Source organism: Primulina tabacum, chromosome 5 (genome assembly GCF_025594145.1).
Source record: "Primulina tabacum isolate GXHZ01 chromosome 5, ASM2559414v2, whole genome shotgun sequence".
NCBI classification, from domain to species: domain Eukaryota; kingdom Viridiplantae; phylum Streptophyta; class Magnoliopsida; order Lamiales; family Gesneriaceae; genus Primulina; species Primulina tabacum.
Genome location: NC_134554.1, coordinates 14,056,994 through 14,082,486, shown reverse-complemented (window position 1 = coordinate 14,082,486; position 25,493 = coordinate 14,056,994). Strand labels below are relative to the sequence as shown.

The following is a 25,493-nucleotide window of genomic DNA, read 5'->3' as shown; positions in this document are numbered from 1 at the left end:
GTAGAACGATTTTAGGAATACTTCAATTTATGTTTCTTTCACATGTATTATAAATAGCGATTTATACCCCATGTAGAAATTCATGTGCAAAGTAGTGAAAATGGAGTCGAAGAAAGTTCTACATATGAATAAAGGTGATGGTGAAACTAGCTATGCCAAAAACTCAACTCTTCAGGTAATTAATCTATGTTTATGTCTATATCGACACTTATCTATCTATATTATTAAATTAGAAATCCGACGAAATGATTATGAAAATTACAATTGTACTATCAAGATCTTTTGCGACGACCAAGATGTAAAAATATTAAACAAAATAGACATCAATACATGATACTGCATGTAGATGACATGTTTTGGATGGACCGAGACTTTTTTCGCAAAAATAAAAAAGAAAAAAAATATATATATATAATCTATTTGCAAATCATCCATATATTAAGCAACCTCTTATTTAACTTACCATCCAAATTAAATTAACCAACACATCTCAAATTTATCATTAATTTTTTACACACACGGTCTATCACAAGCTAAATATTAAGCAAGAGGGCTTTATTGGTTAAACTTTTTTTTTTTATTCGTAAAATATCCTTCACTCTTTGAAACATGTAATCCTATTATAAACTACAAAAGATTGTTACTTGATTTTGAAATTAAATAAATAATCCATCAAATTTTAAAATTTATTAGTCACTTTATTTTGGTTTGTAAAATATTTGAAAATTAAATTATCGCTTATAATTTCATATTCTATATATTATTTAGCAAAGATGGAACTAGTAATTAATTATATCTCCATATATTTCCCTCATAAATTATTTTAAAAAAATAGAAAAGGAGAACATTCATTATGAGCATAGAAAATTTGAATTGACGTTTCATTCTTATTTTCTCAGAAATATGCCATAACAAAAACATGGGTCATATTAGATGAAACCCTGAAAAATATGGTTGATAATGAGATCTTCGAGGAATGTTGCTTCAAGATGGTGGATTTTGGTTGCGCATCAGGCCCAAATACATTGTTAGTCGCCTCCCATATCGTGGATACTCTGCAAAATTTTCGTGACAGATTTCAAGAAATTCAAGTTTTTCTGAATGATCTTCCAGGTGAATAAAATGAATTCCTTTAAATTTCATTACTCGAATATCTAAAGCCCACCCTCCACTAAATGTGTGGTTTTGTTCCAATAGATAATGACTTCAACAATTTGTTCAAATTGCTGCAAAATTTCTACAAGAAAAAGGAACGAAAATGAAGCAGCAATGCTTTGTATATGGCTCGCCAGGATCTTTCTATGATAGAAAGTTTCCAAGCAAGAGTATGCACTTCGCTTATTCTTCTTACAGCATCCATTGGCTCTCTAAGGTATGTGCTTAGATGCACTATTTATGTTTAATAAATGTCCAAAATTAAAGGGGTTTACTTTCTTTCTTTTTAAGGAGTTTTTACTTGGTTTAAAATATCAGATGACATATCATAATATCTACGAGTGTTCCGATCCCCATAAGTATTTATTAGAGTACTTATTGTTTAAATCTTATGATGCCTAATGATAGACCATATTTGGCGTTGACAGGTTCCCGAAGGACTTGAGGACAATAAGGAAAACATATACATAGCCATGACAAGTCCCGCAAAGGTATTGGAAGCATATGCAAACCAATTTCGAAGAGATTTCTCGAAATTCCCAAGTGCGAGAGGTGAGGAATTTGTCTGCGGTGGGCGTATGGTGTTGTCAATAGTTGGACGGCCTATAGAAGATACCTCTTCCATAGATGAAAATGAAAATGGCACAATTCTTGCAGAAATACTTCATGACATGGTCGTTGAGGTAATGTTCTACTACCATTTCGGGGATTGTCAATAAATTCATTTCAGTTAGTAATTCTCCTCATATTCTTGACATTATTGGATGAAGTGGTCCTTCACATTTTTATGAAATTTCAGACCATGGGTTAAGAATCCAAATATTAAAATTTGGTCATGTCTCATTAGGATAGACACTCCAAGCGTTCTTTTAGATATATTAAAAATCCATTTACCTGATGTGCGAATATATATATATAGGGGCTGATCAAGAAAGATGATCTATATTCTTTTAATGTGCCTATATACACCCCGTGCCCACAAGAAGTTGAGACTATCATCAGCGACGAAGGGTCCTTCAAATTGGACAGGATGGACGGCTATCCAGTCCTATGGGATCCTAGCCAAGACGTAGAAGGTTTACTTTTCGAAAAAAGAGAAGTGCAAAAGTTGTGGCAGATGGTGTTCGGGCTGTACTTGAACCATTGATGGCCAGCCACTTTGGCGGGAACATGAGTTATAATGTGGTATTCGAAAAGTATGCAGAAAAATTGGCTGAGCATTTGTCTAAGGAGCCATCAATCTTTACAATAGCCATCTCTTTGAGAAGGAAATGACGAAAAGATGCTTGGACGTTTGATGAGCTATGAAACGAGCGGATCATAGTGCATCAAACACCCTTTGTTATGTATATATATATAATATATAATGTTATGCATAGGCTAATACGACGAACTTAAAACTATAAGGAATTAAAAACACCAGTTGGAATTGTGATTTATGATCACTTCTAAATATTATGTATAAATAATACTAAGTGACATGCTTAGATTATAAGGAACATAAAAATTTCTTAATCTTATTTGCCCAACTGTCAGCAATATGCTTGCCTGGATCATGAAATAAGAATTTAATTAGAGGGTGTTATTGAGATATTTCAAATTATGGATCTCAAATTCACAGTTTCGACGAGGATGATCTGTTTTATATATTTTATTTTAGCTAAAGAAATTGTTAATTCATAGAGCATGAGTTCATTAGATATCGTGGTGGGTAAAATTAATTGCTAAAATATCAATTGTGAAATTTTTTTAATTTAATCATTTGTTTCATAAAATTAAGTTTTTGGTTAAGTTGTCGTCAATTCACGGTCTTATTTTACTAATCTGTATTTTTTAAAATTTTACTCATTTTTTTGTCAAAATACTGATAACAGACACATTATCAATGTACAAAATCATCTTAGTAATTTTTAGTGACACATCATAATTTTTCTCTCCACATCAACAAAATGGTAAAAAATAACTAAAATTGTAATCAGTAGACAAAGATCATAAATTAATTGACAATATAACTAAAACTCAAAAACAACAACTTATATCCCAAAAATATATTTTTTCTCCAAGTAGTTAGTCTTAAATGGAGTTTTCAGTAATAAGTTAAATTTCGCTTCATTTTTTTATATATAAAAAATTTTGACCATTTTTGTTTGGGAATCAAGTTATTAGCACATGTAATCGAGTTAAGTTAATAGGATTAAGAAATCCCAAGGGTAGCATATAGCAATAGCCCACTTTCAATAAATGAAGTAAACTCTAGCAAGAAAAACATTATGATTAATTTAAAATCAATAAACATAACGTTTGCTCTTTTTTAGATATCTCCCTTCACGCGCGCAGAAAGATTGTTTTAGATTTTAAAATTTAAAATATTTATTCATTAAATAGTATTAATATTTATATAAAATAACAAGTATTCCGGTCCGATGGTTGGATTGTTTTTAAAATAGACCGGTATGAAAACATTAATATATACCTCCACACATACACGTCTGTAGATATACGTATTGCTAATTTCCTACTTTCGACAATTCATAGAGTGAGATGGAATTCAAGAAAATTATTGGTATGAACGCAGGAGATGACAGAACAAGCTACGCCAACAACTCTGGCCTTCAAGTAATTACTTTAACTCTAATTATTATCACATAAAATCAAGCAGCCACTTATTAAAATACTGTAACATCTTGATATAAGTTTCTTGCAGAGAGTTGTGGTATCAAAAACATGGCCTATTTTAGATGAAACTTTAGAAGATATGATTGAAAAAGAGGGATTCCCCGAATGCTGTTTCAAGATGGTGGATTTGGGTTGTGCTTCCGGCCCGAATACCCTTTTGGTCATATCCCATATCATGGATATTTCCAAGATTTGAGTGTTAGATTTCAGGAGATTCAGATTTTTCTGAATGATCTTCCAGGTGATCGAACAATATGGCCTGAGAGAAATGGAATATTCCAGTACTCCTTTAGTTTCAATGAAAAAATATCTATTAATATTCTGGATTTCTCCCCGCAGAAAATGACTTCAACAATTTGTTCAAATTGGTACAAAGTTTCTACGATGAGAAAGCTGTTGAAAGATCACGATGCTGTATATATGGCTTACCGGGGTCTTTCTACGGCAGATTATTTCCAGACAGGAGTCTTCACTTTGCTTATTCTTCATACAGCGTTCATTGGCTTTCTCATGCATGTTTTTGTACATATATTCGAGCTAACACTTTACTTTTTTATCTAAATTTTGTGGCACCAACTACGATTTCTGGAAGAAAAAAATATCATATGACTCAACTATATGCATGATACATGATAAAAATGTAGATCTGATTTTGTTATTACCAATTTTCACAATATGTTTAAATTTTACTTGAGGTGTATCTTACGCCCAAATTAAATCTAAAGCATTAGATTGGTAGTGATTGGAGCACGAAATTCATGCGCCCAATCCTAGAAATCACTTGTTCTTAAACTAAGACGTACACGTTAAAATTATCGTTATATTTTTAGGGGGGGAAATTTTTAAAAGCTCTACCACTGTTAGGGTGAAAACAACTTTGAAAATCACTTGTTCTCAAAGTTTGAGAACTCTAATATAAGTTTAATGGCTTCCGTAGAAATCTCCCTGCGATTATGTTTTGCAATATGAACAATCGACTGTTGCTGTACAAAAGACAGGTCCCCGAAGGACTAGATAAACACAACAAAGAAAATATATACATGGCGACAACGAGTCCTCGGAGGTATTCGAAGCATATGGGAAGCAATTCCAACGAGATTTCTCCAAATTTCTAAGCTTGAGAGGTGAAGAGATGGTCTCCGGTGGGCGCATGGTGTTATCATTTATAGGAAGAACCGTGGAAGATCCTTCTTCCATGGATGATAATGCTTATTTGACAATGCTTGCAGAAACACTCGATGAAATGGTGGCCGAGGTAGGGCTTCTAAAACTTTTAACCACGGTGGTACAATATATTCGGTATTTTCATCTCTTTAATTACTTAAATTCAGGGTATTATCAGGAAAGATGATTTGCATTCTTTTAACGTACCTATCTACACACCATTCCAACAAGAAGCTGAGGCGATAATCATCAATGAAGGGTCCTTCGAATTGTGCAAGAAGGATGTTTTTCGAGTCCGGTGGGATGCACACGGGAACACCCATGAACCCTTTTTTCGATGAAAAAGAAAGTGCAAATCTCGTGGCAAATTGCATTCGGGCTTTAAGCGAGCCAATGCTTGCGAGTCATTTCGGTAGTTGTATAAATGTGATGATGTGTTTGAGAGGTATGCAAACAAAGTGGCTGCGCATTTGTCAAAGCAGAAGTCGTCATACTATACTATGGTCATCTCATTGAGAAGGAAATGATACCGTCAGATGAAAGAGGATCGTGCTCTGTAAAATACATATTTTACAAGATTTATGGGTTGGTTTCTTGAGTTCACCTGAAAAGCCAAATATACGGATAGAATTTGGATTTTTTTTTCCAGTTCATTTCGATTCAAAATTCATGAAAGGGGATTTTACAATTTTTTTTTCATGTTGTTTGCACAAAAATTAAATTGGGTAATATTTTGCAAACCAAGTGTTTTGGGAAAACATTTATTACAAAAAGTCTTGTGAGGCAATCTCATAGATTAATTTTGTGAAACAGATCTACAGCTCAATATAATTCATGAAAAAATATTTATTTTTATGTTTAAAAGTATTACTTTTTTTTTTAAGTATGAATGATCAGTTGACATGTCTCACAGAAATAGATCTTAGAGACCAACTCAAAGTCTATATATACGTGTTTGTAAGTTAAATCTCGATTTTATCTTTAGATACTTACGAGAAAGTTTGTGGAAAATTGAGCTCAAGACGTAGATATGGTTTCTATTCAAAAATAAATCCAACTCTGCTTGGCAAACATACAAGTCCGACCAGCTCGGCACTCAGATCTTATATGTGGATTTCATATGGGCTCAAAACTCAGCAGCTATCCCGGATTGGCATGAAGAGCATTTGCTATGCACTCATTAGCATACAGCTATATTAGTCACCTAATTAAGCTCAACCAGAGAAGTTTCACTCTACCGAAAATGAATTCGGATTCAATATTTCCAGGTTAGTGATTTGATATTTAATAAAACTAATACATCAGGTAAAGCAAAATCTTTTAAGCCCGGGAGATATGAGGCCACGGACACATTATCTTAAGTCCGGGAGGTATGAGGCCCCGGCACATTAATCTAAAGTCCGGGAGGTACGAGGCCCAGCACATTCTTTAAAGTCCGGGAGGTATGAGACCCCGGCACATTATCTAAAGTCCGGGAGGTACGAGGCCCCGGCACATTCTTGAAAGTCAGGGAGGTATGAGGCTCCGGCACATTATCTAAAGCCCGGGAGGTACGACTCCCCGGCACATTCTCTTAAGCCCGGGAGGTACGAGGCCCCGGCACATTATCTAAAGCCCGGGAGGTACGAGGCCCCGGCACATTCTTGAAAGTCCGGGAGGTATGAGGCCCCCGGCACATTATCTAAAGTCCGAGATGTACGAGGCCTTGACACATTCTTGAAAGTCCGGGAGGTATGAGACCCCGGCACGTTATCTTAAGCCCGGGAGGTACGAGGTCCCGACACATTATCTAAGCCCAGGGTTCTCAAACCTGACTCGGGGCTCCGTACCTCGACTATTCATGAAGGTCAGGGCTCCGCACCCTGGTTATCTATTAAGTCTAGAGACCCGTACCCTGGCCCGGGGACCCGTACCTCGGTCATCTTTTAAGTCCAGGGACCCGTACCCCGGTTATCTATTAAGTCCAGGGACCCGTACCCTGGCCCGGGAACCCGTACATCGGTCATCTTTTAAGTCCAGGGACCCTTACCCTTGCCCGAGGACCCGTACCTCGGTCATATTTTAAGTCCAGGGACCCGTACCCCGGTTATCTATTAAGTCCAGGGATTCGTACCCTGGCTCGGGGCTCCGTACCTCGACCATTCATGAAGGCCAGGGCTCCGCACCCTGGTTATCTATTAAATCCAGGGATCCGTACCCTAGCTCGGGGCTCCGCACCTCGACCACTCCCAAGTCCCGGGACGTGCTCCCCGGCCCAAGGCTCCGCACCTTAGTTATTCATAAGCCCAGGGTTCTCAAACCTGGCTTGGGGCTCCGGACTTCGACCATTCCTAAGTCCAGGAGATATGAGGCCCCCAGCAATCTATTTTAAAGCCCGGAAGACATGAGGTCCCGGCATCTTATCTCAAGTCCATAAGACGTAAGACTCCGGCATTTCATCCCATCTCTGGGATACATGAAGCCCCCGATGCTTTTACAGACAAACTAAATATTTTCCATGATCGGGCACACAAGACTAATCGGGACAGCGAGTATGATTCTAGCCCGACTATTTAAGGAGGGAGTGATGATACCCTCGGGATAGCCCGGGTTGTGCCCGAGTCATGGACGATTCTTGTGCCCGGGTCACGGACGACCTGGGATATCTAGCAGATAGCTCAAGTCAGGGTAAATCTATTAGAAGGGTCACCAGAGGCCGAACAGTTGAAAGATCGAGACGACTTCTCTTCGGGTTATCAAATGCTCGGGCTCTCGATCAAGCTCCCGAGAACTTTCTACCCGGGCCACCTCGATATAAGCACCGCACTCGAGTAAACTAGCAGAATAGGATGTGGGCGACTGTCCCATCTCTGACACCAGGCCGAGGGGTTGACAAAATCAGATGGGCTGGATGTGACCAGTATGAGATTTGACATGTCAGAATATAGGGTGTGCTCAGCTGTCCTACTATAATTAGTAGGTAGCACGGAGAACGAGGTCATCATTACTTCTCCTACTATAAATATCAGGTTCTCTCTTTACATTTACATTCATTCATTCACATCAATATCACAACCATCACTTGGTTACATTGGTTCTTAGCTTAAATCATTCACTGACTTAAGCATCGGAGTGGCCACGCCGGACACCCCTCCGGCGCCCATTCACGTGGTTACCTTCTTGAGTTCAAGAAATCCTCTCCGCCTGGGAAAGAAGCTTCTGGTTCAGATATCTACATTGCTCTTATTTCCTTCATCATTTTGATAGCAGATCCGGTGGAGCACCCGACCCTGCTCACTCATTTCGCCCGGGTCGCATCAAGATTGATTTTAAATATTGAGATGGAGAAAAATGTGTGCTTAAATAGTTTTGAAAATATGGTAGTTTGATTTATACAAAAGGCGGAGAAATATATTAGTTGAAATCATTATTTATTCAAGTTTTTGATATTAAAAAGGGGATATTGTTGGATTTAGAAACTCTAACATTTTTTATTTTGATGATAACAATTTATTATTGTGTTTCTAATATATTAATCAAGTGTAAAAGATGCTTTCTCAAATGATCTCGAATTTAATCTAATTTACGCGGTTCTTTGTTTTGATTTTACTCGGCGCCATTTCATTTGTTGGCGATTGGTTGGCTTTTCAATTTCATAAAAAATAATTAAGACTAGCGTATATATCTGGGGACAGTTACTTTTTTTAATTATTATTATTTAAAAATGATTGATTGTTTTTCTAAAAATTAGTGGTACAACTTTATTAAATATATTTGTAGTTTGTATGGAAAATGTATGAATTTATACAATAATAATTTTAAATATATATATAATTTATTTTGTGGGATAGGGATAGGGATAGGGATAGGGATAGGATAGGTATAGCCCCCGCATTTGAAATTTGTGTATTGAGATATTTAGGATAAAATTATTAACGTTTGACAAAACCAAAAGGGGCAGTAATCTTTCGCGGGGTAGGAGGGAAATAATTAGAACTAAATGGATGGAAATTTTTGGTGATTAATAATATTATCTATTTAAAAATATATTAAGTGGTCAGGAACAGTTGGTGAAATAAACGTGTGATCTTCAGTAGAACGATTTTAGGAATACTTCAATTTATGTTTCTTTCACATGTATTATAAATAGCGATTTATACCCATGTAGAAATTCATGTGCAAAGTAGTGAAAATGGAGTCGAAGAAAGTTCTACATATGAATAAAGGTGATGGTGAAACTAGCTATGCCAAAAACTCAACTCTTCAGGTAATTAATCTATGTTTATGTCTATATCGACACTTATCTATCTATATTATTAAATTAGAAATCCGACGAAACGATTATGAAAATTACAATTGTACTATCAAGATCTTTTGCGACGACCAAGATGTAAAAAATATTAAACAAAATAGACATCAATACATGATACTGCATGTAGATGACATGTTTTGGATGGACCGAGACTTTTTTTCGCAAAAATAAAAAAGAAAAAAATATATATATATAATCTATTTGCAAATCATCCATATATTAAGCAACCTCTTATTTAACTTACCATCCAAATTAAATTAACCAACACATCTCAAATTTATCATTAATTTTTTACACACACGGTCTATCACAAGCTAAATATTAAGCAAGAGGGCTTTATTGGTTAAACTTTTTTTTTTTATTCGTAAAATATCCTTCACTCTTTGAAACATGTAATCCTATTATAAACTACAAAAGATTGTTACTTGATTTTGAAATTAAATAAATAATCCATCAAATTTTAAAATTTATTAGTCACTTTATTTTGGTTTGTAAAATATTTGAAAATTAAATTATCGCTTATAATTTCATATTCTATATATTATTTAGCAAAGATGGAACTAGTAATTAATTATATCTCCATATATTTCCCTCATAAATTATTTTAAAAAATAGAAAAGGAGAACATTCATTATGAGCATAGAAAATTTGAATTGACGTTTCATTCTTATTTTCTCAGAAATATGCCATAACAAAAACATGGGTCATATTAGATGAAACCCTGAAAAATATGGTTGATAATGAGATCTTCGAGGAATGTTGCTTCAAGATGGTGGATTTTGGTTGCGCATCAGGCCCAAATACATTGTTAGTCGCCTCCCATATCGTGGATACTCTGCAAAATTTTCGTGACAGATTTCAAGAAATTCAAGTTTTTCTGAATGATCTTCCAGGTGAATAAAATGAATTCCTTTAAATTTCATTACTCGAATATCTAAAGCCCACCCTCCACTAAATGTGTGGTTTTGTTCCAATAGATAATGACTTCAACAATTTGTTCAAATTGCTGCAAAATTTCTACAAAGAAAAAGGAACGAAAATGAAGCAGCAATGCTTTGTATATGGCTCGCCAGGATCTTTCTATGATAGAAAGTTTCCAAGCAAGAGTATGCACTTCGCTTATTCTTCTTACAGCATCCATTGGCTCTCTAAGGTATGTGCTTAGATGCACTATTTATGTTTAATAAATGTCCAAAATTAAAGGGGTTTACTTTCTTTCTTTTTAAGGAGTTTTACTTGGTTTTAAAATATCAGATGACATATCATAATATCTACGAGTGTTCCGATCCCCATAAGTATTTATTAGAGTACTTATTGTTTAAATCTTATGATGCCTAATGATAGACCATATTTGGCGTTGACAGGTTCCCCGAAGGACTTGAGGACAATAAGGAAAACATATACATAGCCATGACAAGTCCCGCAAAGGTATTGGAAGCATATGCAAACCAATTTCGAAGAGATTTCTCGAAATTCCCAAGTGCGAGAGGTGAGGAATTTGTCTGCGGTGGGCGTATGGTGTTGTCAATAGTTGGACGGCCTATAGAAGATACCTCTTCCATAGATGAAAATGAAAATGGCACAATTCTTGCAGAAATACTTCATGACATGGTCGTTGAGGTAATGTTCTACTACCATTTCGGGGATTTGTCAATAAATTCATTTCAGTTAGTAATTCTCCTCATATTCTTGACATTATTGGATGAAGTGGTCCTTCACATTTTTATGAAATTTCAGACCATGGGTTAAGAATCCAAATATTAAAATTTGGTCATGTCTCATTAGGATAGACACTCCAAGCGTTCTTTTAGATATATTAAAAATCCATTTACCTGATGTGCGAATATATATATATAGGGGCTGATCAAGAAAGATGATCTATATTCTTTTAATGTGCCTATATACACCCCGTGCCCACAAGAAGTTGAGACTATCATCAGCGACGAAGGGTCCTTCAAATTGGACAGGATGGACGGCTATCCAGTCCTATGGGATCCTAGCCAAGACGTAGAAGGTTTACTTTTCGAAAAAAAGAGAAGTGCAAAAGTTGTGGCAGATGGTGTTCGGGCTGTACTTGAACCATTGATGGCCAGCCACTTTGGCGGGAACATGAGTTATAATGTGGTATTCGAAAAGTATGCAGAAAAAATTGGCTGAGCATTTGTCTAAGGAGCCATCAATCTTTACAATAGCCATCTCTTTGAGAAGGAAATGACGAAAGATGCTTGGACGTTTGATGAGCTATGAAACGAGCGGATCATAGTGCATCAAACACCCTTTGTTATGTATATATATATAATATATAATGTTATGCATAGGCTAATACGACGAACTTAAAACTATAAGGAATTAAAAACACCAGTTGGAATTGTGATTTATGATCACTTCTAAATATTATGTATAAATAATACTAAGTGACATGCTTAGATTATAAGGAACATAAAAATTTCTTAATCTTATTTGCCCAACTGTCAGCAATATGCTTGCCTGGATCATGAAATAAGAATTTAATTAGAGGGTGTTATTGAGATATTTCAAATTATGGATCTCAAATTCACAGTTTCGACGAGGATGATCTGTTTTATATATTTTATTTTAGCTAAAGAAAATTGTTAATTCATAGAGCATGAGTTCATTAGATATCGTGGTGGGTAAAATTAATTGCTAAAATATCAATTGTGAAATTTTTTTAATTTAATCATTTGTTTCATAAAATTAAGTTTTTGGTTAAGTTGTCGTCAATTCACGGTCTTATTTTACTAATCTGTATTTTTTAAAATTTTACTCATTTTTTTGTCAAAATACTGATAACAGACACATTATCAATGTACAAAATCATCTTAGTAATTTTTAGTGACACATCATAATTTTTCTCTCCACATCAACAAAATGGTAAAAAAATAACTAAAATTGTAATCAGTAGACAAAGATCATAAATTAATTGACAATATAACTAAACTCAAAACAACAACTTATATCCCAAAATATATTTTTTCTCCAAGTAGTTAGTCTTAAATGGAGTTTTCAGTAATAAGTTAAATTTCGCTTCATTTTTTTATATATAAAAAATTTTGACCATTTTTGTTTGGGAATCAAGTTATTAGCACATGTAATCGAGTTAAGTTAATAGGATTAAGAAATCCCAAGGGTAGCATATAGCAATAGCCCACTTTCAATAAATGAAGTAAACTCTAGCAAGAAAAACATTATGATTAATTTAAAATCAATAAACATAACGTTTGCTCTTTTTTAGATATCTCCCTTCACGCGCGCAGAAAGATTGTTTTAGATTTTAAAATTTAAAATATTTATTCATTAAATAGTATTAATATTTATATAAAATAACAAGTATTCCGGTCCGATGGTTGGATTGTTTTTAAAATAGACCGGTATGAAAACATTAATATATACCTCCACACATACACGTCTGTAGATATACGTATTGCTAATTTCCTACTTTCGACAATTCATAGAGTGAGATGGAATTCAAGAAAATTATTGGTATGAACGCAGGAGATGACAGAACAAGCTACGCCAACAACTCTGGCCTTCAAGTAATTACTTTAACTCTAATTATTATCACATAAAATCAAGCAGCCACTTATTAAAATACTGTAACATCTTGATATAAGTTTCTTGCAGAGAGTTGTGGTATCAAAAACATGGCCTATTTAGATGAAACTTTAGAAGATATGATTGAAAAAGAGGGATTCCCCGAATGCTGTTTCAAGATGGTGGATTTGGGTTGTGCTTCCGGCCCGAATACCCTTTTGGTCATATCCCATATCATGGATATTTTCCAAGATTTGAGTGTTAGATTTCAGGAGATTCAGATTTTTCTGAATGATCTTCCAGGTGATCGAACAATATGGCCTGAGAGAAATGGAATATTCCAGTACTCCTTTAGTTTCAATGAAAAAATATCTATTAATATTCTGGATTTCTCCCCGCAGAAAATGACTTCAACAATTTGTTCAAATTGGTACAAAGTTTCTACGATGAGAAAGCTGTTGAAAGATCACGATGCTGTATATATGGCTTACCGGGGTCTTTCTACGGCAGATTATTTCCAGACAGGAGTCTTCACTTTGCTTATTCTTCATACAGCGTTCATTGGCTTTCTCATGCATGTTTTTGTACATATATTCGAGCTAACACTTTACTTTTTTATCTAAATTTTGTGGCACCAACTACGATTTCTGGAAGAAAAAAATATCATATGACTCAACTATATGCATGATACATGATAAAAATGTAGATCTGATTTTGTTATTACCAATTTTCACAATATGTTTAAATTTTACTTGAGGTGTATCTTACGCCCAAATTAAATCTAAAGCATTAGATTGGTAGTGATTGGAGCACGTAATTCATGCGCCCAATCCTAGAAATCACTTGTTCTTAAACTAAGACGTACACGTTAAAATTATCGTTTATATTTTTTAGGGGGGGAAATTTTTAAAAGCTCTACCACTGTTAGGGTGAAAACAACTTTGAAAATCACTTGTTCTCAAGTTTGAGAACTCTAATATAAGTTTAATGGCTTCCGTAGAAATCTCCCTGCGATTATGTTTTGCAATATGAACAATCGACTGTTGCTGTACAAAAGACAGGTCCCCGAAGGACTAGATAAACACAACAAAGAAAATATATACATGGCGACAACGAGTCCTCGGGAGGTATTCGAAGCATATGGGAAGCAATTCCAACGAGATTTCTCCAAATTTCTAAGCTTGAGAGGTGAAGAGATGGTCTCCGGTGGGCGCATGGTGTTATCATTTATAGGAAGAACCGTGGAAGATCCTTCTTCCATGGATGATAATGCTTATTTGACAATGCTTGCAGAAACACTCGATGAAATGGTGGCCGAGGTAGGGCTTCTAAAACTTTTAACCACGGTGGTACAATATATTCGGTATTTTCATCTCTTTAATTACTTAAATTCAGGGTATTATCAGGAAAGATGATTTGCATTCTTTTAACGTACCTATCTACACACCATTCCAACAAGAAGCTGAGGCGATAATCATCAATGAAGGGTCCTTCGAATTGTGCAAGAAGGATGTTTTTCGAGTCCGGTGGGATGCACACGGGAACACCCATGAACCCTTTTTCGATGAAAAAGAAAGTGCAAATCTCGTGGCAAATTGCATTCGGGCTTTAAGCGAGCCAATGCTTGCGAGTCATTTCGGTAGTTGTATAAAATGTGATGATGTGTTTGAGAGGTATGCAAACAAAGTGGCTGCGCATTTGTCAAGCAGAAGTCGTCATACTATACTATGGTCATCTCATTGAGAAGGAAATGATACCGTCAGATGAAAGAGGATCGTGCTCTGTAAAATACATATTTTACAAGATTTATGGGTTGGTTTCTTGAGTTCACCTGAAAAGCCAAATATACGGATAGAATTTGGATTTTTTTTTTCCAGTTCATTTCGATTCAAAATTCATGAAAGGGGATTTTACAATTTTTTTTTCATGTTGTTTGCACAAAAAATTAAATTGGGTAATATTTGCAAACCAAGTGTTTTGGGAAAACATTTATTACAAAAGTCTTGTGAGGCAATCTCATAGATTAATTTTGTGAAACAGATCTACAGCTCAATATAATTCATGAAAAAAATATTTATTTTTATGTTTAAAAGTATTACTTTTTTTTTTAAGTATGAATGATCAGTTGACATGTCTCACAGAAATAGATCTTAGAGACCAACTCAAAGTCTATATATACGTGTTTGTAAGTTAAATCTCGATTTTATCTTTAGATACTTACGAGAAAGTTTGTGGAAAATTGAGCTCAAGACGTAGATATGGTTTCTATTCAAAAATAAATCCAACTCTGCTTGGCAAACATACAAGTCCGACCAGCTCGGCACTCAGATCTTATATGTGGATTTCATATGGGCTCAAAACTCAGCAGCTATCCCGGATTGGCATGAAGAGCATTTGCTATGCACTCATTAGCATACAGCTATATTAGTCACCTAATTAAGCTCAACCAGAGAAGTTTCACTCTACCGAAAATGAATTCGGATTCAATATTTCCAGGTTAGTGATTTGATATTTAATAAAACTAATACATCAGGTAAAGCAAAATCTTTTAAGCCCGGGAGATATGAGGCCACGGCACATTATCTTAAGTCCGGGAGGTATGAGGCCCCGGCACATTATCTAAAGTCCGGGAGGTACGAGGCCCCAGCACATTCTTTAAAGTCCGGGAGGTATGAGACCCCGGCACATTATCTAAAGTCCGGGAGGTACGAGGCCCCGGCACATTCTTGAAAGTCAGGGAGGTATGAGGCTCCGGCACATTATCTAAAGCCCGGGAGGTACGACTCCCCGGCACATTCTCTTAAGCCCGGGAGGTACGAGGCCCCGGCACATTATCTAAAGCCCGGGAGGTACGAGGCCCCGGCACATTCTTGAAAGTCCGGGAGGTATGAGGCCCCGGCACATTATCTAAAGTCCGAGATGTACGAGGCCTTGACACATTCTTGAAAGTCCGGGAGGTATGAGACCCCGGCACGTTATCTTAAGCCCGGGAGGTACGAGGTCCCGACACATTATCTAAGCCCAGGGTTCTCAAACCTGACTCGGGGCTCCGTACCTCGACTATTCATGAAGGTCAGGGCTCCGCACCCTGGTTATCTATTAAGTCTAGAGACCCGTACCCTGGCCCGGGGACCCGTACCTCGGTCATCTTTTAAGTCCAGGGACCCGTACCCCGGTTATCTATTAAGTCCAGGGACCCGTACCCTGGCCCGGGAACCCGTACATCGGTCATCTTTTAAGTCCAGGGACCCTTACCCTTGCCCGAGGACCCGTACCTCGGTCATATTTTAAGTCCAGGGACCCGTACCCCGGTTATCTATTAAGTCCAGGGATTCGTACCCTGGCTCGGGGCTCCGTACCTCGACCATTCATGAAGGCCAGGGCTCCGCACCCTGGTTATCTATTAAATCCAGGGATCCGTACCCTAGCTCGGGGCTCCGCACCTCGACCACTCCCAAGTCCCGGGACGTGCTCCCCGGCCCAAGGCTCCGCACCTTAGTTATTCATAAGCCCAGGGTTCTCAAACCTGGCTTGGGGCTCCGGACTTCGACCATTCCTAAGTCCAGGAGATATGAGGCCCCAGCAATCTATTTTAAAGCCCGGAAGACATGAGGTCCCGGCATCTTATCTCAAGTCCATAAGACGTAAGACTCCGGCATTTCATCCCATCTCTGGGATACATGAAGCCCCCGATGCTTTTACAGACAAACTAAATATTTTCCATGATCGGGCACACAAGACTAATCGGGACAGCGAGTATGATTCTAGCCCGACTATTTAAGGAGGGAGTGATGATACCCTCGGGATAGCCCGGGTTGTGCCCGAGTCATGGACGATTCTTGTGCCCGGGTCACGGACGACCTGGGATATCTAGCAGATAGCTCAAGTCAGGGTAAATCTATTAGAAGGGTCACCAGAGGCCGAACAGTTGAAAGATCGAGACGACTTCTCTTCGGGTTATCAAATGCTCGGGCTCTCGATCAAGCTCCCGAGAACTTTCTACCCGGGCCACCTCGATATAAGCACCGCACTCGAGTAAACTAGCAGAATAGGATGTGGGCGACTGTCCCATCTCTGACACCAGGCCGAGGGGTTGACAAAATCAGATGGGCTGGATGTGACCAGTATGAGATTTGACATGTCAGAATATAGGGTGTGCTCAGCTGTCCTACTATAATTAGTAGGTAGCACGGAGAACGAGGTCATCATTACTTCTCCTACTATAAATATCAGGTTCTCTCTTTACATTTACATTCATTCATTCACATCAATATCACAACCATCACTTGGTTACATTGGTTCTTAGCTTAAATCATTCACTGACTTAAGCATCGGAGTGGCCACGCCGGACACCCCTCCGGCGCCCATTCACGTGGTTACCTTCTTGAGTTCAAGAAATCCTCTCCGCCTGGGAAAGAAGCTTCTGGTTCAGATATCTACATTGCTCTTATTTCCTTCATCATTTTGATAGCAGATCCGGTGGAGCACCCGACCCTGCTCACTCATTTCGCCCGGGTCGCATCAAGATTGATTTTAAATATTGAGATGGAGAAAAATGTGTGCTTAAATAGTTTTGAAAATATGGTAGTTTGATTTATACAAAAAGGCGGAGAAATATATAGTTGAAATCATTATTTATTCAAGTTTTTGATATTAAAAAGGGGATATTGTTGGATTTAGAAACTCTAACATTTTTTATTTTGATGATAACAAATTTATTATTGTGTTTCTAATATATTTAATCAAGTGTAAAAGATGCTTTCTCAAAATGATCTCGAATTTAATCTAATTTACGCGGTTCTTTGTTTTGATTTTACTCGGCGCCATTTCATTTGTTGGCGATTGGTTGGCTTTTCAATTTCATAAAAAATAATTAAGACTAGCGTATATATCTGGGGACAGTTACTTTTTTTAATTATTATTATTTAAAAATGATTGATTGTTTTTCTAAAAATTAGTGGTACAACTTTATTAAATATATTTGTAGTTTGTATGGAAAATGTATGAATTTATACAATAATAATTTTAAATATATATATAATTTATTTTGTGGGATAGGGATAGGGATAGGGATAGGGATAGGATAGGTATAGCCCCCGCATTTGAAATTTGTGTATTGAGATATTTAGGATAAAATTATTAACGTTTGACAAAACCAAAAGGGGCAGTAATCTTTCGCGGGGTAGGAGGGAAATAATTAGAACTAAATGGATGGAAATTTTTGGTGATTAATAATATTATCTATTTAAAAATATATTAAGTGGTCAGGAACAGTTGGTGAAATAAACGTGTGATCTTCAGTAGAACGATTTTAGGAATACTTCAATTTATGTTTCTTTCACATGTATTATAAATAGCGATTTATACCCCATGTAGAAATTCATGTGCAAAGTAGTGAAAATGGAGTCGAAGAAAGTTCTACATATGAATAAAGGTGATGGTGAAACTAGCTATGCCAAAAACTCAACTCTTCAGGTAATTAATCTATGTTTATGTCTATATCGACACTTATCTATCTATATTATTAAATTAGAAATCCGACGAAATGATTATGAAAATTACAATTGTACTATCAAGATCTTTTGCGACGACCAAGATGTAAAAATATTAAACAAAATAGACATCAATACATGATACTGCATGTAGATGACATGTTTTGGATGGACCGAGACTTTTTTCGCAAAAATAAAAAAGAAAAAAAAATATATATATATATATAATCTATTTGCAAATCATCCATATATTAAGCAACCTCTTATTTAACTTACCATCCAAATTAAATTAACCAACACATCTCAAATTTATCATTAATTTTTTACACACACGGTCTATCACAAGCTAAATATTAAGCAAGAGGGCTTTATTGGTTAAACTTTTTTTATTTTATTCGTAAAATATCCTTCACTCTTTGAAACATGTAATCCTATTATAAACTACAAAAGATTGTTACTTGATTTTGAAATTAAATAAATAATCCATCAAATTTTAAAATTTATTAGTCACTTTATTTTGGTTTGTAAAATATTTGAAAATTAAATTATCGCTTATAATTTCATATTCTATATATTATTTAGCAAAGATGGAACTAGTAATTAATTATATCTCCATATATTTCCCTCATAAATTATTTTAAAAAATAGAAAAGGAGAACATTCATTATGAGCATAGAAAATTTGAATTGACGTTTCATTCTTATTTTCTCAGAAATATGCCATAACAAAAACATGGGTCATATTAGATGAAACCCTGAAAAATATGGTTGATAATGAGATCTTCGAGGAATGTTGCTTCAAGATGGTGGATTTTGGTTGCGCATCAGGCCCAAATACATTGTTAGTCGCCTCCCATATCGTGGATACTCTGCAAAATTTTCGTGACAGATTTCAAGAAATTCAAGTTTTTCTGAATGATCTTCCAGGTGAATAAAATGAATTCCTTTAAATTTCATTACTCGAATATCTAAAGCCCACCCTCCACTAAATGTGTGGTTTTGTTCCAATAGATAATGACTTCAACAATTTGTTCAAATTGCTGCAAAATTTCTACAAAGAAAAAGGAACGAAAATGAAGCAGCAATGCTTTGTATATGGCTCGCCAGGATCTTTCTATGATAGAAAGTTTCCAAGCAAGAGTATGCACTTCGCTTATTCTTCTTACAGCATCCATTGGCTCTCTAAGGTATGTGCTTAGATGCACTATTTATGTTTAATAAATGTCCAAAATTAAAGGGGTTTACTTTCTTTCTTTTTAAGGAGTTTTTACTTGGTTTAAAATATCAGATGACATATCATAATATCTACGAGTGTTCCGATCCCCATAAGTATTTATTAGAGTACTTATTGTTTAAATCTTATGATGCCTAATGATAGACCATATTTGGCGTTGACAGGTTCCCGAAGGACTTGAGGACAATAAGGAAAACATATACATAGCCATGACAAGTCCCGCAAAGGTATTGGAAGCATATGCAAACCAATTTCGAAGAGATTTCTCGAAATTCCCAAGTGCGAGAGGTGAGGAATTTGTCTGCGGTGGGCGTATGGTGTTGTCAATAGTTGGACGGCCTATAGAAGATACCTCTTCCATAGATGAAAATGAAAATGGCACAATTCTTGCAGAAATACTTCATGACATGGTCGTTGAGGTAATGTTCTACTACCATTTCGGGGATTTGTCAATAAATTCATTTCAGTTAGTAATTCTCCTCATATTCTTGACATTATTGGATGAAGTGGTCCTTCACATTTTTATGAAATTTCAGACCATGGGTTAAGAATCCAAATATTAAAATTTGGTCATGTCTCATTAGGATAGACACTCCAAGCGTTCTTTTAGATATATTAAAAATCCATTTACCTGATGTGCGAATATATATATATAGGGGCTGATCAAGAAAGATGATCTATATTCTTTTAATGTGCCTATATACACCCCGTGCCCACAAGAAGTTGAGACTATCATCAGCGACGAAGGGTCCTTCAAATTGGACAGGATGGACGGCTATCCAGTCCTATGGGATCCTAGCCAAGACGTAGAAGGTTTACTTTTCGAAAAAAAGAGAAGTGCAAAAGTTGTGGCAGATGGTGTTCGGGCTGTACTTGAACCATTGATGGCCAGCCACTTTGGCGGGAACATGAGTTATAATGTGGTATTCGAAAAGTATGCAGAAAAATTGGCTGAGCATTTGTCTAAGGAGCCATCAATCTTTACAATAGCCATCTCTTTGAGAAGGAAATGACGAAAAGATGCTTGGACGTTTGATGAGCTATGAAACGAGCGGATCATAGTGCATCAAACACCCTTTGTTATGTATATATATATAATATATAATGTTATGCATAGGCTAATACGACGAACTTAAAACTATAAGGAATTAAAAACACCAGTTGGAATTGTGATTTATGATCACTTCTAAATATTATGTATAAATAATACTAAGTGACATGCTTAGATTATAAGGAACATAAAAATTTCTTAATCTTATTTGCCCAACTGTCAGCAATATGCTTGCCTGGATCATGAAATAAGAATTTAATTAGAGGGTGTTATTGAGATATTTCAAATTATGGATCTCAAATTCACAGTTTCGACGAGGATGATCTGTTTTATATATTTTATTTTAGCTAAAGAAAATTGTTAATTCATAGAGCATGAGTTCATTAGATATCGTGGTGGGTAAAATTAATTGCTAAAATATCAATTGTGAAATTTTTTTAATTTAATCATTTGTTTCATAAAATTAAGTTTTTGGTTAAGTTGTCGTCAATTCACGGTCTTATTTTACTAATCTGTATTTTTTAAAATTTTACTCATTTTTTTGTCAAAATACTGATAACAGACACATTATCAATGTACAAAATCATCTTAGTAATTTTTAGTGACACATCATAATTTTTCTCTCCACATCAACAAAATGGTAAAAAAATAACTAAAATTGTAATCAGTAGACAAAGATCATAAATTAATTGACAATATAACTAAAACTCAAAAACAACAACTTATATCCCAAAAATATATTTTTTCTCCAAGTAGTTAGTCTTAAATGGAGTTTTCAGTAATAAGTTAAATTTCGCTTCATTTTTTATATATAAAAAATTTTGACCATTTTTGTTTGGGAATCAAGTTATTAGCACATGTAATCGAGTTAAGTTAATAGGATTAAGAAATCCCAAGGGTAGCATATAGCAATAGCCCACTTTCAATAAATGAAGTAAACTCTAGCAAGAAAAACATTATGATTAATTTAAAATCAATAAACATAACGTTTGCTCTTTTTTAGATATCTCCCTTCACGCGCGCAGAAAGATTGTTTTAGATTTTAAAATTTAAAATATTTATTCATTAAATAGTATTAATATTTATATAAAATAACAAGTATTCCGGTCCGATGGTTGGATTGTTTTTAAAATAGACCGGTATGAAAACATTAATATATACCTCCACACATACACGTCTGTAGATATACGTATTGCTAATTTCCTACTTTCGACAATTCATAGAGTGAGATGGAATTCAAGAAAATTATTGGTATGAACGCAGGAGATGACAGAACAAGCTACGCCAACAACTCTGGCCTTCAAGTAATTACTTTAACTCTAATTATTATCACATAAAATCAAGCAGCCACTTATTAAAATACTGTAACATCTTGATATAAGTTTCTTGCAGAGAGTTGTGGTATCAAAAACATGGCCTATTTTAGATGAAACTTTAGAAGATATGATTGAAAAAGAGGGATTCCCCGAATGCTGTTTCAAGATGGTGGATTTGGGTTGTGCTTCCGGCCCGAATACCCTTTTGGTCATATCCCATATCATGGATATTTTCCAAGATTTGAGTGTTAGATTTCAGGAGATTCAGATTTTTCTGAATGATCTTCCAGGTGATCGAACAATATGGCCTGAGAGAAATGGAATATTCCAGTACTCCTTTAGTTTCAATGAAAAAATATCTATTAATATTCTGGATTTCTCCCCGCAGAAAATGACTTCAACAATTTGTTCAAATTGGTACAAAGTTTCTACGATGAGAAAGCTGTTGAAAGATCACGATGCTGTATATATGGCTTACCGGGGTCTTTCTACGGCAGATTATTTCCAGACAGGAGTCTTCACTTTGCTTATTCTTCATACAGCGTTCATTGGCTTTCTCATGCATGTTTTTGTACATATATTCGAGCTAACACTTTACTTTTTTATCTAAATTTTGTGGCACCAACTACGATTTCTGGAAGAAAAAAATATCATATGACTCAACTATATGCATGATACATGATAAAAATGTAGATCTGATTTTGTTATTACCAATTTTCACAATATGTTTAAATTTTACTTGAGGTGTATCTTACGCCCAAATTAAATCTAAAGCATTAGATTGGTAGTGATTGGAGCACGTAATTCATGCGCCCAATCCTAGAAATCACTTGTTCTTAAACTAAGACGTACACGTTAAAATTATCGTTTATATTTTTTAGGGGGGGAAATTTTTAAAAGCTCTACCACTGTTAGGGTGAAAACAACTTTGAAAATCACTTGTTCTCAAAGTTTGAGAACTCTAATATAAGTTTAATGGCTTCCGTAGAAATCTCCCTGCGATTATGTTTTGCAATATGAACAATCGACTGTTGCTGTACAAAAGACAGGTCCCCGAAGGACTAGATAAACACAACAAAGAAAATATATACATGGCGACAACGAGTCCTCGGGAGGTATTCGAAGCATATGGGAAGCAATTCCAACGAGATTTCTCCAAATTTCTAAGCTTGAGAGGTGAAGAGATGGTCTCCGGTGGGCGCATGGTGTTATCATTTATAGGAAGAACCGTGGAAGATCCTTCTTCCATGGATGATAATGCTTATTTGACAATGCTTGCAGAAACACTCGATGAAATGGTGGCCGAGGTAGGGCTTCTAAAACTTTTAACCACGGTGGTACAATATATTCGGTATTTTCATCTCTTTAATTACTTAAATTCAGGGTATTATCAGGAAAGATGATTTGCATTCTTTTAACGTACCTATCTACACACCATTCCAACAAGAAGCTGAGGCGATAATCATCAATGAAGGGTCCTTCGAATTGTGCAAGAAGGATGTTTTTCGAGTCCGGTGGGATGCACACGGGAACACCCATGAACCCTTTTTCGATGAAAAAGAAAGTGCAAATCTCGTGGCAAATTGCATTCGGGCTTTAAGCGAGCCAATGCTTGCGAGTCATTTCGGTAGTTGTATAAAATGTGATGATGTGTTTGAGAGGTATGCAAACAAAGTGGCTGCGCATTTGTCAAAGCAGAAGTCGTCATACTATACTATGGTCATCTCATTGAGAAGGAAATGATACCGTCAGATGAAAGAGGATCGTGCTCTGTAAAATACATATTTTACAAGATTTATGGGTTGGTTTCTTGAGTTCACCTGAAAAGCCAAATATACGGATAGAATTTGGATTTTTTTTTTCCAGTTCATTTCGATTCAAAATTCATGAAAGGGGATTTTACAATTTTTTTTTCATGTTGTTTGCACAAAAAATTAAATTGGGTAATATTTTGCAAACCAAGTGTTTTGGGAAAACATTTATTACAAAAAGTCTTGTGAGGCAATCTCATAGATTAATTTTGTGAAACAGATCTACAGCTCAATATAATTCATGAAAAAAATATTTATTTTTATGTTTAAAAGTATTACTTTTTTTTTTAAGTATGAATGATCAGTTGACATGTCTCACAGAAATAGATCTTAGAGACAAACTCAAAGTCTATATATACGTGTTTGTAAGTTAAATCTCGATTTTATCTTTAGATACTTACGAGAAAGTTTGTGGAATTCAGCTTTTTCAATACCGTTGATTAATATTGACAAGATATTGTTTGATACCCTCTCATGGTTTGTGGGGAAATGATTAAATATGTTATAATAAATTGAAATTAAGAATAATATATTTATTTTTATTTCTAATTATTGTAAAATTTTAATCAAACATGGTGTAATACAAGAATATTGAATCACGTCCTTCACACAAGAGTAGAGTTGTTAAAACGGACCAACGGGACGGATCGATTCGCAACCCGCTAAAACTCATCATTTGGCTTAGCGTGGCGACTGGTTATTTCGGCGAGTTGGAATATTGTCAATCCAACTCGCCTATTTGGGGGAGTTGAGTGGGAGAATCCGCCAATATTTTTTTTTTTTTTATATTTGATGGAAAATTATGGGCAAACCCGACAGATTAGTCCATTTTGACAACTCTACACGAAAGGGAAAATTATTTCAATATATAGGTGATAGGTGTTTTAACTTTGTGTGTTGGGGACTTAATTGGCGTGAACATAGTCCCATTTCTAGTAGCCATTTAACACATTAACATCTCGGTTCCAAATAAATATGTTCGAAGAGGTACTGATTTGGACATATGCATCGTATTATAGAGGAAAGACGTTACATCAAATATTTCACTAACCCATGCTTATTTCGTGCACGGGAAAACATTGACAATATGAGGTTTGATCATTGGACTTACATTTTTATTTATATGGGAAAATATGTATATTTTTTAAAGGTAAGGTAACGTTATATTTAAAAATACATAATTAATATTAGGTAGGATATCGATCTCATATTTTACGTAATTAGTCGATTTTCGTAGGAGATATTGGAAATCAGATTTTGGGGCTCAGATAATGGACCCGTAAATAGATCATGATAACCTGGGCCAAATATTCACGTTTTGACAATAGATTGGGCTTTGAGCGAAGATCGAGCCCAATTCCTTATCTACAAAGGGGTCCTGCACATCAGCTGACAAATAACAATCTCGTTTTAAATTGATACTTGAAAAGAAAATATCATAAAAATGTTCTTTTTCAGAAAACTAAAGCTATTTGATATAATTAAGATGGACTCCGTCATTAAATACTAAATTAAGATTCACGATAGCTGTTCAATCCTCCCTGCTTCTGCCTTCTCAGTTTGAGTATGTCACACAAAGCTTATCCAATATAATTTATCTGGTCATTTGCAAACAGACTAATTTGTTGACCATTCGGATTTGCCCAAATACTAAATTAAGATTAATAAGATTTATGATGTCAAAAAAGATCAATCCATTGCAAGGTTCAAAAGTGCTGTAACAACACATCATACTTTGCAAAAAACCGATAA

General features: G+C 35.5%; 2 protein-coding genes and 4 pseudogenes across 2 annotated transcripts; all 6 read left to right on the top strand.

The window, feature by feature from the left end:
- The first annotated feature begins 16 nt into the window (after window positions 1-16).
- On the top strand, window positions 17-2,657 carry LOC142544825 (benzoate carboxyl methyltransferase-like; annotated as a pseudogene).
- Window positions 2,658-3,652: 995 nt separating this feature from the next.
- On the top strand, window positions 3,653-5,647 carry LOC142546866 (benzoate carboxyl methyltransferase-like; annotated as a pseudogene).
- Window positions 5,648-9,135: 3,488 nt separating this feature from the next.
- LOC142544152 (benzoate carboxyl methyltransferase-like) lies at window positions 9,136-11,501 on the top strand (annotated as a pseudogene).
- A 1,236-nt stretch (window positions 11,502-12,737) lies between these two features.
- LOC142544151 (benzoate carboxyl methyltransferase-like) lies at window positions 12,738-14,592 on the top strand (annotated as a pseudogene).
- Window positions 14,593-18,154: 3,562 nt separating this feature from the next.
- On the top strand, window positions 18,155-20,775 carry LOC142544824 (benzoate carboxyl methyltransferase-like). The gene is made up of 5 exons (XM_075651859.1): window positions 18,155-18,313; window positions 19,043-19,256; window positions 19,341-19,516; window positions 19,728-19,982; window positions 20,220-20,775. The coding sequence occupies exons 1-5, from the start codon at window positions 18,221-18,223 to the stop codon at window positions 20,574-20,576; spliced, it is 1,095 nt and encodes a 364-aa protein (XP_075507974.1). The 5' UTR covers window positions 18,155-18,220; the 3' UTR covers window positions 20,577-20,775.
- Window positions 20,776-21,799: 1,024 nt separating this feature from the next.
- LOC142544823 (benzoate carboxyl methyltransferase-like) lies at window positions 21,800-23,778 on the top strand. The gene is made up of 5 exons (XM_075651858.1): window positions 21,800-21,918; window positions 22,007-22,220; window positions 22,319-22,489; window positions 22,978-23,237; window positions 23,314-23,778. The coding sequence occupies exons 1-5, from the start codon at window positions 21,844-21,846 to the stop codon at window positions 23,671-23,673; spliced, it is 1,080 nt and encodes a 359-aa protein (XP_075507973.1). The 5' UTR covers window positions 21,800-21,843; the 3' UTR covers window positions 23,674-23,778.
- The last annotated feature ends 1,715 nt before the right edge of the window (window positions 23,779-25,493 follow it).

Bases quoted from the DNA above. Each gene is read 5' to 3' on its own strand.
- LOC142544824 (XM_075651859.1), top strand. From the start codon at position 18,221: ATGTGCAAAGTAGTGAAAATGGAGTCGAAGAAAGTTCTACATATGAAT. The intron at 18,314-19,042 runs GTAATTAATCTA...TTATTTTCTCAG, and splicing joins CCAAAAACTCAACTCTTCAG to AAATATGCCATAACAAAAAC. The intron at 19,257-19,340 runs GTGAATAAAATG...TTGTTCCAATAG, and splicing joins TTTTCTGAATGATCTTCCAG to ATAATGACTTCAACAATTTG.
- LOC142544823 (XM_075651858.1), top strand. From the start codon at position 21,844: ATGGAATTCAAGAAAATTATTGGTATGAACGCAGGAGATGACAGAACA. The intron at 22,490-22,977 runs ATGCATGTTTTT...TGTACAAAAGAC, and splicing joins CAGCGTTCATTGGCTTTCTC to AGGTCCCCGAAGGACTAGAT. The intron at 23,238-23,313 runs GTAGGGCTTCTA...ACTTAAATTCAG, and splicing joins TCGATGAAATGGTGGCCGAG to GGTATTATCAGGAAAGATGA.